This window comes from Castanea sativa, chromosome 4 (assembly GCF_040712315.1).
Source record: "Castanea sativa cultivar Marrone di Chiusa Pesio chromosome 4, ASM4071231v1".
Lineage (NCBI taxonomy): Eukaryota > Viridiplantae > Streptophyta > Magnoliopsida > Fagales > Fagaceae > Castanea > Castanea sativa.
This window is the reverse complement of record NC_134016.1, coordinates 25,239,282-25,251,490: the sequence shown is the minus strand read 5'-3', so window position 1 is coordinate 25,251,490 and position 12,209 is coordinate 25,239,282. Positions and strand designations below refer to the sequence as shown.

Below are 12,209 nucleotides of genomic sequence, written 5' to 3'. Positions count from 1 at the left end.
TTTGTAATTCAAAAATAAAAATGTATCTGAGACTTTTATTTCTTTTCATATATATATATAGCTAGACACGTTGCTTGTCCTTAGCCAAAAATAAAAACGTATGCTATCTTTAAAACTTTAAATGATCATAAAAATATTGAAATCAATGCCTGAGTTAATAGCTTTCTTTATATATATATATATATATATATATATATATATATATATATATATATATTATATAAACCGGTCAATTTTTTTTTTTTCCAAAGTTTGTACGTTGAGGCAAGTTAATAGACAGAACAAGTTTGTCTTTTTAGTGTCAAGATGCCTTTTAAAAATGGCAGCCCCTACGTGGCTGTCCTTTAAATACTAAGTAATAATTTCCTTTGAAATTTTGACTATACACAATAATTACAACCAAGAATGGAAAGTACAATATAACACTATAATCCATCAACGGTAAATTATATAAATATATAGTTGTACAATATCTAATACTTTCTATCTATAACGTTACTATTAAATATATTAAAAGAAACGTTTTAAAACAAAAGTTTATAAAGGAAAGTATACTAAAAGTTGGCAGTATATGGTATTAAAATTTACATTAATTTTCAAAGATTTTCTAATTAAAACCATTGACAATAGCTATTCAAATTTTGATTTTTCAAAATTTAACAATTAACGTATCTGACATTAAGGGATAATTGATTTCCTCAATTCACATAATTGAGTATTAAAATAAATATGATATTTTTTATAAAAATATCCAACAATAATTAAATGGGATATTCACTTTTTTATTTTAGGAAATTGATTATCCATTTGAAGCTAAATTGTGTTAGGACTTAAGAGTTGATCCAATAATATATATTTTTTTGCTCTTTATATTTGCCATTTTTTTAATTGTATTTTTGTTCTTGTTAGCTAAGTAGTGTTAATTTAACCAATGATTAAACATTATGCAAACGGTTGTTTTGTGTTGGCCTTGGGCGGACGAGTAAAACGAAACAAAAAAAAGGTTAACGAAAATGAAGGAGATCCAATATAAAATGGTAGAAGATGTCAAGATGAATTGGAATAACGTAACATGTTGTCCACCACTTCTACTTCTTTCTCCTCCTACAACAACAACGTGAAACGTAAACGTTCATGTGATTTTGATTTGTTTTGATTTGCTGTCAATTTTTATTTTGTTAATAACAAAGAATGCAAGACATATGTAAAGCCACAAAACTAGTCAAAATCATGCAAACAAAACCATTCGTCACATTACATGTGCACTGCTCCTACTTCTTTCGATCACCTCCATCACCCCAAACACTAGCCATGTGGTTTTAATTAATATCTTTATCATATTCTCACAGATTTTTTCTCTTATATATTTCTATGTTTTCTTATTTTTATTTTTATATATATGTTAGCTTTAATTGAAGACTCTCCTCGGTGTCACTGTCAGTCCAGCATTCCCTCTCTTCCACTTATTATATAACTATTCAGAAACAAACAGTGTTTGTTCTAGACTCAGCCAAACCAATCAATAAGAATCTGCAGTAGAAAAGAATTGGACAATGTGCAGTCTCTTTCTCTGGGGAGGATCATCCACTTTGTGATTTCCGTTCCCTCTATGATGCATTATTGGTTCCACCGTTTGGCAATCCCATACATGTCTTTTACATGCATATAACTCGGTTCTCTTTTGAACTTCATCTTTTCATTATCTTCTCATTCTATCTATCAATACATGGATTCTCCACAAAGCCATGCTACCTTCTCTGATGAGTTCAAGGTAAATGGTGTTTTAAAAAAAAAAAAAAAAAATTCTAATAGTAATTTATTGTTTACAAATAGATATATAAACTTGTAGAAGCAGTGATTGATCTTTCTCTATATTATTATTATATGGCTAAGAAAGGAATTTGGTGAATATTTCCTCTCTTTTTTTGTGTATTCAAATAATATAAATAATACTACTTTGATGTTTGCTTGACCATTAATTTTGCGTGTCAATTTAATGACATGAAAAATTATAAAAACTTTTGAGTAGGGGGATGGTGCAAACTTAGGCTTCATAACCCATGGTTTAAGACATAAATGGTATTCGAATAGAAATATGACTAGGATGCTGCCCCTGCACAAGTACTGTTCTGTAGGAAGATACTGGGATATTGGCAGGAGTCTCCAACCTTATACCTTATACTGTAGTAATGAAATTGTCCCTATAATTTTTTTTCTTCTATTGTATTTATACCATTTTAAAGTATCTGAGTGATTGAACAAGAATCTGGAAATGATAACACCTTACTTTTCTTAATTAGGCTGAATTTATTGTAGATGTTTTTAATTAAGAAAGAAAGCTATGGCTTAGCAGCAGTTCATATGACACTGAGATAGCCCAGGAAATTCTAGGTCTGTTTAAAATATTATGTACAAACGAGATCCCGTGCCATGGTAAAGTTTCTGCTTCATGTATGAAAGCTTAGTAGCACAAAGTTCTGTTATAGCTTTGACATTGAGCACCTTATCTAATGTATGGGGCATTATATAAAAGTTTTTGTCGGAGATTCTTTAAGAAAGGCATGGGAGTATTATACTCCAAATAATGCTCAGCATTGACATAAATTCTCATGTAATGAGTAGTTTGTTAACTAATTCAAATACAATTACAAGACTGCTATTTGTTCCTGATCAAGAAGATGTTTATTAAGATTGAACTATTTCTTAAGGGTAGAACCGTAGCGTAACCCATAGGTGGTTAAAGTTGAATACGTGTGCATTTGTACATTTTGTTACTCTAAAGTAAGTTCTTGGTCTACTAATTTGGTTAGGTTTGAATCTCTCTTGGCATCGTTCTGTAATGATCCATTTTTATGTCTGCAATAAAGATTTAGGCTTTGATACAAAAAATGGGGAACAGACGTAGCAAATAATGGATGAATGAAACAGATATTTAGATAGCTTGGCCTTTTTGAATATATCTGAAGGCAAAAATGTGAGGAGATATTTATTAAGCCTGTTAGTTAATTACAACTGCAGCATTTCTCATAATTTTTTGGTATTGTGATCTGTGTTTCTAACTTGATAATGTGCACAGCGGGAGACATGGAAGCAGACACTCCTTTTCTCATTTCAAAGCCTTGGAGTAATTTATGGTCAAATAAGTACAGCTCCCTTATATGTCCTTGGGACAATTCCTGCAAATGATCTCAAATCAGATGAGACTGTATATGAGCTCTTTTCCTTTATTTTCTGGACAATGACCATCATTTCATTACTGAAGTATGCCTTTATAGTACTGAAGGCTGATGATGATGGAGAGGGTACTTTTCTTTAGTAATGTAAATCATTTTAGCAGGATTTTGCCTTGGAAGAATTATTCACACCAACAAAATTATTGCAGGTGGTACTTTTGCTTTGTATTCACTATTATGCAGGCATGCCAAAGTAGGCCTGCTTCCAATTGACACAAGTGCTAATGAGGTTATGCAGTATGAAGTGAGAAGCTCTTTCAAGGTCAATGTTAAATCAAGGGCTTGGAAGGCCATAGCAAAACATAAAAGTAGTCACTACTTCATATTGTTCTTGGCTCTGTTTGGTTCCTGCATGACAATTGGGGAAGGAGTGCTTACTCCAGCTCTCTCTGGTTTGGCAGTTCAGATTTACTTTCAGCAGTTTATTTCTTCATAATATGATTAATTTGATTTGGGCATAATTCAATTTTTTTCTTTTTCTTTTATCCTTGTCAGTGTTATCAGCTTCATCAGGTATTCAGAGGTCATTGTCGTATATGTCACATAAATGTAAGAGCTAGCAATAGGACATAAATTTGATTCAAAAAACAAAGGATTTCTGTTTTGCATTATTTAATAGGAATGTCAATCATCAGTTTCATTTTATATTATACCTTGTGGCTTTCCAGGTTTTTCATCCCAAAGGAAACAGGAGTCCATCTCAAACGCTTTAGAAAGATGTAAGTATGCTACCATGTAATGAATCAGATGTAATGTACAAATATTTTTTTGTCTTTTCATTTCCTATGAACTATAATTAATGTATATCTGATACTTAATTCTGAACATCATATTCCGTTGTATGTAGCACATTGCTTGTGACACCTAGCTAAACATGTCCACCTTTTATTGATTCCGGGCTCTGATGCTGTGCATCGCTAGTAAGGGACATCCTAACTTGTATCTGTGCATGATCAATTCATGGAAAATGACTAATTTTTGCATTGGTTGTCAACCTACCACAACCCTCCAGCCCTCCTCCTTTGGCCAGGATTGAGTTTATTAACTTTTCTTTTTCTCAATATTTGTTGTGAATCTTTCTACTAAAGGTCTTATACATTGTACTAGAAAATGTATCCTTCAATCAAGTGCATGCTTGCACTCTCATGTAAGCCTATGTGCTTAATAGTGCTTGACACTTTTACCAAAATTGGCCAAGGAAAATTTCTTATTGCAGCGATCCTCTTTTCATCATTATTGATTTGGTTCTTGTAAAAAAAATTGAGAATTTTTATTTTTTATTTTTAATCTTTGGTGACTTGCAAAGTGGTTTTGTCCTAACTCCTAATCACTATTTCTAGTTTTTGTTTCCATCATAGGAAAGTGATTCAGTATTATTTTTAATTTTTCTGTTCAAGAGAGAAATAATTTATTGACAAGGTAAGTTATTTTTAAAATTTTTGTTGGTTTAAAAACTGTTTTATTCAAATCGTTGTCTTATGTAATCTTATAAAAATACATTTTATTATCATATCTCTTGTGGACTAGAAACTTGCAGTCATGATCTAGCCTTCTCTTTCCATTAAATGGGTTCTAATTGTCAAATAATCTTCATACATCTTTGGAGCATGAGTTATAACATCTTGATTAATTTACATGTTTCTAAAAGATAAGATAAACGATTCTATTGCTCAAATGTTTCAAAGTTTAAATTAGGTGAATGTGACTCCTCTTTCTAGATGACATTGCTCTTATAGGTTACTAATGGATTTAGATAGCTCCCTTACTAATCGGCCTATTTCCCTCAACTTTTACTTTTTGATTCAGATGTACCAGTTCCCACTGCATGTGCTATATTGGTATGCCTTTTCATGCTGCAGCACTATGGGACTCATAAGATTGGATTTATGTTTGCTCCAATTATCATTATTTGGCTTCTATTTATCGGTGGAGTGGGCATATATAACATCTTTTACTGGAACAAACAAATCATCCATGCGATCTCCCCAGTATACCTGTACAGATTTGTGAGAAATACTGACATTGATAGTTGGAGATCATTAGGCAGCATCATTCTATGTGTAGCAGGTCATTTCTTTAGTTATGTTCTCATAGTGTTAATTATTAATATTGGTAACAGAAAAATGTGCTTATTTCTTTATTAGAAGTTTTTTTGGTTGCTTCACAGATGTCCTACTTTTGCAGGATCAGAGGCCATTTTTGCAGATCTCGGCCATTTCTCAAAGAAATCAATCAAGGTATTCAATACAGCTCTCCTTTTCTTTTCTTTTCTTTTTCTTGTTTTTTTTCCCCTCCCCACTGTTAGGATCTATACATCAGAGTTATAAAGAACTTGTGGACGATGCCTCTGCTGCAGGTTGCTTTTGTTTGCTTGATTTATCCAGTTCTTATTTCATGCTATGCGGGTCAGGCTGCATATATGTCCAAAAACTTGCATGTTGAAGATTTTAATAATCTCACTGAATCTGTACCTCGTAAGTTGTTTACTTTGCTTTCATTTTTTACTGTGGTTTCTTTATCTGCAAATTGTATTTCTAATGCACGGGAGCACTTTGCAAGTCCAGGGCCTATTCGCCATTTCTTTAGTGTATTATCCCTATTTGCCTCAGTTGTTGGAAGTCAAGCAACCATAACAGCCAGTTTCTCCATCATAAACCAGTGCCTGGCACTAAATTGTTTTCCCAGAGCCCAAGTTATTCATACATCAGATAAGATACATGGGCAAGTTTACATTCCAGATGTCAACTGGTTATTGATGATTCTCAGCCTCACAGTCACAATTGGTTTCCATGATATTGTGAGAATTGGTAATGCAACAGGTACACGTTCCTAACAATATCCCATGATTTTTCAAGAAGACAATTAAAGTGATTATAATTTTAATATATAGGAAAAAAATTTATTACTGGAACAATTTGGAACTAATGAGTAATGACATGGTCAAGAGGATTGTCAAAGAAAAGTTGATAAAAAACATTTACAAAAAAGTGACCAAAATATAAATGTAAGATGAAAATTGAAAATTGAAATAGTTGTTTAGTTCTAGAATAACTCCTGAAATTTTCTCAACTTATATCTCACAGGTTTGGCTGTAATTTCTGGAATGCTTATAACAACTTGTCTGATGTCTCTTGTAATTGCTCTGTACTGGGAGAAGAATTTTTTTCTATCTGCATGTTTTCTGATATTCTTTGGCTTTGTTGAGAGCATATATCTGTCAGCTTGTATGCTGAATTTTCACAAAGGAGCCTGGTATCTGGTTGTCCTTCTGGCATTGTCATTGACATTAATGCTTGCATGGCATTATGGAACTGTGAAGAAATACGAGTATGATTTACAAAACAAGGTATCCACAGAGTGGCTTACAGAACTTGGTCCTGGCCTTGGAGTTTCTAGGATACCTGGAATTGGCTTTATTTACACCGATATAGTGACTGGAATCCCAGCTTTCTTCTCACATTTTATTGCCAATCTACCTGCATTTCATCAGGTGCTCATTTTCGTTTCCTTCAAGTCTCTAGCTGAGCCTCATGTTCCCCCAAGTCGAAGGTATCTTATAGGCAGGGTAGGACCTAAAGATTATAGAATTTATCGTTGCATTGTTAGACATGGGTACTGTGATCACATTAGGGATACAGATGACTTCGAGGAAGAGATCATTCGTTCAATTGGAGAATTCATTTCCATGGAAGAAAGTGATTTCGAATCCTTGACGTCTCCCGAAGGAAGAATGGTTGTTGTTGGAAAGCCATTGCCAGGACAAAATGTTTTGATTCCGCTACATGATACTGACTCAACTGTTGGTTCTGATAGCTTTGCAAACAATGACTCTCAGATAAGTCCATTGGATAAAATTTCTGTTCCTGTAAAGAAAAAGGTCAGATTCATGTTGCCTCAAAATTGTCCTCAAATGCGGGTATCTGTCAGGGATGAGCTACAAGAACTAATTGATGCCAGGGAGAGTGGTACTGCATATTTCCTAGGCCAGTCACATTTAATAGTGCGTGAAGGCTCAAACTTTCTAAAGCGATTCCTGATCAAGACTTATATTTTTTGTGATAAAAACTGCCGACAACCTCCAGTGGCCCTGAACATTCCTCATGCTGCTCTAGTAGAGGTTGGTATGGTCTATACCATATAACTTGTACGCTGTTGTATTTTAAGTTTATAACAGTGTAGACAATGAGGAAAAAAAAAAAAAAAAGAGTGACAGAAGGGGGAAAAAATTCCCTGGTCTATGTGGTAAGTTTAAAGGAGTCCAAAAGGAGAGGAAAAAAGAATTATGTGTGTTTGGCGAGCTTCTCTGTTTTTGGATTTGTTGACATCCCAAGTATGGGAACAGAAAAAATTGAAGCTATAGGAGCATTAGGGTTCTGGCACAAGTCGTTAGGTTAGATATGCATCTTGAGTATTGTCTTAAATTCAAACCTACCAAATATTTACCAAAAAAAAATCGAAAATAATATTTGGAACTATGAGACTTTTTTTTAGACATAAGGATGGTATATAAAATAGTCTAGTTACACACTCAACTAATGAGTCAAGATGAGAATGGTGCATTACTAAGTTGTAGTGGCTCGTGTAAAAGTGATCTTACTTCCATCATAAGTTAACAAATTAGCATAAAGTGAAGTTGGGTGTGTACTAAGGTTGTTGCTATAAATATACGTGTATATATATATATATATATATATATATATATATATATATATATATATATATTTTGAAGACCAATTAAAAAGCTATTTCAAATTAAAAATTGTGAGATTGATTCTCTCTGTTTCCATCACATGATGTCATATCAATTATAATTCACCTACATTGTCATAGAGTCTTGCTGCAATCACCAAAAATTACACTGAAAATTTCACTCTCAAAGCATTCACCTCACCAAGTTCCACCACAATTTAGAAGCAAGAGATAGTGTGAAATATTTAGTGAAATTTTGGATGCCTCTAGACTTCTCATTGACTATATACTCTTTTCGACCTTCTTAGGTTATGTTTAGTAATAGTTTTTGTTTTCTATTTTTAAAAACTTGTTTTAGGAAATATAAAGATTTTTTTTTTTTGTATTTTTGAAATAAAAAACATGTTTGATTAGTTGAAATTAAAAAAAAAAAATTTGAAGAAAAAATAGAAAATACTAAATTATGTTGTTACTAGAATTTGAAATTTAATGCTAACTCATTAAATGAGACAAATTCATTAAATTAAATGTGTATTTTCATTAACTTTTGAAAATTAGAAACTAAAAACAGTCTTTTGCATCTTTTTAGTTTCCTTCACAAATTGAGTTTTGAGAACAGTTTTTATTATCTGTCCATTTTGGGTTACCAAATAAGTTTTTTAGTTTCAAAAATAAAAAATTGTTTTTGAAAACAGAAAATAAGGAAAAAAAAATAAAAAACAGTTGCCAAACATATCCTTAGTTTTTCAGAAGAAATTTATTAAAAATATATTGTACTTGGTGGACAAAGCTCTCATTTATGCAGGTTTTAGGAGAGGTCATGGTAGGCGGCATTGCCCCCAATCAATCAATCAATATATATATATATATATATATATATATATATATATGTGTGTGTGTGTGTGTGTGTGTGTGTGTGTGTGTGTGTATGTACAAGTAAAGAATTCATGTGAGAAAGCATAAGGTTTTGCCAAGGGGCACATTGTATGACATTCTTTTCATTTAAGCTTCCACCTTATTCACATTTAGCATTTATGTCAAACTATTAAGTAATGACAAATGCATTTATTTCAATGTTTTTTTTTTAATGGAAAAGAAAAAATTTTGTATATATTTATAACTTATTGTTTTGAATAGATACGGATGAATCTAAAAAGTCATGGGAAATATAAGAATTAAGGAAACTTTTCAATTTTCTGGATAAAACTAACTACAATGTAGAATTGCAAGAGTCGAATTCAATGAATCAAGTAAATATTATTTGTCTCCACATTTATCCAATATAAATCTTCCTTTTCATTGGACTTAAAAATTAAACTTCCATAATTTTTCTCACAATATCTTTGGTTTTCTTTTTGAGAGGTATGTTAATTTTCAAAATATTATGTTCGTCTTAAATATTTTGTTTAGAATTTATGTGTACGTTTTTACTTATGTAGCATTGTAATATATTTAGACTTATTTTTTCATATTATGTGCCGATTTATATTTTGGATATTCCGTATGATGCATATTAACTATAAAAACTTCTAAAATTCCATGATATAACAATAGAAAAAATAATGTCATAGTGATGTAATAATATCACAATTTAATCTTTAAATTTTAATTGAACTAAAAGCAGCCAAAAACAAATCCTTACCAAGTATATGAAGCATAAATTATACAAGAAAGACACCTAAGAACCAACATGTTTGTAAGTGATAATGTGAACTATGTGATTTGGTGACATTTCTTAGTTGCATGAATTAGAGGAATTTTCCCCCAATGTATTTAGTTTAAATTTAGTTTTAGTAGAAAATTTCATAGATTAACTATGAGTCTGTGACTAACAATAACAATATTCATAAAATCAATAAGACATAAATAATTTCTTACAAAATTTATCAAAATGCATCGCGCGAGATATCGGTTAATTATTGTTAAATAGCATAGTAGAAGATTCCATCTTTGTGAATCTTCATGGTTTTTTTTTTGAGAAACGTGAATCTTCATGGTTGATCTTATTTGATTTTTATATGAAAAATTGGTATTATCATTAATACCTTAGAGTTTTGTCAGGCCTTGCATAATTTGAACAGTTCCAATTGCATCAACTAGTCCTTCAATTTTAACCAAAATAGTTAAATAATAATGATAACAATTGTGGGTACCTTTTTTAGAAAGTACCCAAGTCCATTGATGACAGGAGATCTTGGGCCTCCAAGGATGGATGGTTGGACTGGGTCCCATTCTCCTCGGCCTTTTAGGGTCGTTATATGAACCGGTTTATACGCAAGTCACATAAAGCTCCTCAAGACAAAACTGCGATTTCCTCCTAAGCAATAAAATACCATTATAAGTGTTTTAATGTCATAAAATGGCGCTTTACTCTTATGAAATAAGTAAAATAATTATTTATAATATTCACAATGACATGGAGATTGAAATAGAATATATAAGACTTATCTTTTATTGTGTGAACATTCAAAAGAGTTCATTCACTTGGTTCCCCGAGCGTGATGTCATGGTACCCCGAACGTGATGTCGTGGTTCCCAAGGGTACTAGATCAGTAATCTATGGAACCCAGAATGCTGATTCCTTGAACTATAAGATCTTTCTCCATGCTTATTATGTAATAGAGTTTTGTCCTTTTTCTTTACCTCTATAGGTCCTGCATAAGAACAATTATACAATACACATGTTTTCAAATAATTATTAATTCCTCAAATTAGGATATACATTCTAATACATATACATATATGAAAATAAATTTCATAAGAATGAGTCAGCCACGAGAATCTAGGCCCAAATTCTCACAGGTTTAGTGCTTTTGCAAAAGACTTGTGGAATTTGGAACTCAAGTCCAAGTAGCTTTGCTTTGGCATTGCCTTCCATGATAGTCTAGTGAGGAGGATTTTGTGAGAGAGAGTGATATCTGGCGTGTGCATGTTTTGGTATATATTTCTTTGGAGGCTAAGTGATATTTTGAATGATCTCAAGGATATGGGATGAATTCCACTTCTTTGGCTCTCTTATTTTGTTCCTTTTTCAATACTTTGCTAGGCCATTAAAGCTCTAAGAATTATCCTTTTGAACCTTTGAACTCTCCATTTTTTCCCTCCATTTGAATCCCCACTTTTCTCTCCCTTCTGCTATGCCTTAGTGTTTCTTTTATAGTGGACATGGTCTAGTACCCTAAGCGAGGACGTCCTTGGTTTGCTAGGTAAAACCATATCCTCTAGAACCTGAAAATAGTGCATTGGACAGAGGTTTAGCTTAATTGGGCAATTATAACTCAAAAGAGGCATTTGGCTTTAGCTACAAATGGAAGATTCCTTCTTGAAAAGCCAAAAGAGTGGGTGGCTGCTCAATGCAATGGATGACAACTTTGATTGAAAGTGACAACTACGAGGAAATTGTGGGGAGGTGTCATGCACATGGAGGAACTGAGTTTTCCATTGGTCCATGCATTCCAAGCAAATATATGAATTAAGGAAAACCTTCGAGATCCTCTTTTCACCAGAAATCACTTCCCTACCAACCAAACCACTTCTCCCTTACTACCAACTCAGGATCCTATGGGCTTGGACCATGGGTTACAAAGATAATACCTGAACATACACCTTGGCTTTCCCATATATCAGCCAATGTCCTCTTCTCAAGGCTTCAAAAGGACACATCAAGGTCCTAGGGGCTTGATGTTGATTCTTTTTGCTACATATACTCTGGTCTGACCGAGATCTTTTTTCTTGTTGCATGTCCTCTGGCCTGACTAAGTCTGGGTCATCTTCTTTATTATTATTATTTCTTTCTTTTTTCTTCTTTTTTGGACTTTGGGCATTTATGATCCTTCTTAACTTCATGAATTAGGCCTTCTTTTGTTAAGGCCCATGGTCTTTCCTTACTTTTCATAGAATGGGCTTTCTTGTCAAATTTTGGTCCTTAACAACAATTAATGCTGCTTGCAAACTTTCTTTCTCAAATATCATTGCATCAGTTCTTGCTCTCCCTCCATTGGAACTTGTCATAGAAATTTGGTGTCTCAATGTAATTGCGTAATATATATCAATAAAGCACAAAGACGATAAAAATCTTCATGGTCTACTCAATATGAATTTCGACTGCAATTTGGCCGATGTTCTTGATATCCTAGAGCATTCTGTCATGTTATTTGAATTAATCAAACTTGGCCAAATCTGCTTTGGCTATAGGTGGTGACTTGCAATTCTTAGCATGTTAAACCAACATCTACCGAACCAAGGTTTTATCTTTACAGACCGAATTAAAATGAACCAAAATTATTT

General features: G+C 32.6%; 1 protein-coding gene across 1 annotated transcript; it reads left to right on the top strand.

The window, feature by feature from the left end:
• Positions 1-1,529: 1,529 nt before the first annotated feature.
• LOC142631171 (potassium transporter 25-like) lies at positions 1,530-7,772 on the top strand. The gene is made up of 10 exons (XM_075805267.1): positions 1,530-1,771; positions 3,077-3,302; positions 3,383-3,625; positions 3,729-3,782; positions 3,902-3,952; positions 5,040-5,300; positions 5,418-5,470; positions 5,590-5,707; positions 5,798-6,052; positions 6,317-7,772. The coding sequence occupies exons 1-10, from the start codon at positions 1,727-1,729 to the stop codon at positions 7,372-7,374; spliced, it is 2,364 nt and encodes a 787-aa protein (XP_075661382.1). The 5' UTR covers positions 1,530-1,726; the 3' UTR covers positions 7,375-7,772.
• Positions 7,773-12,209: the final 4,437 nt, after the last annotated feature.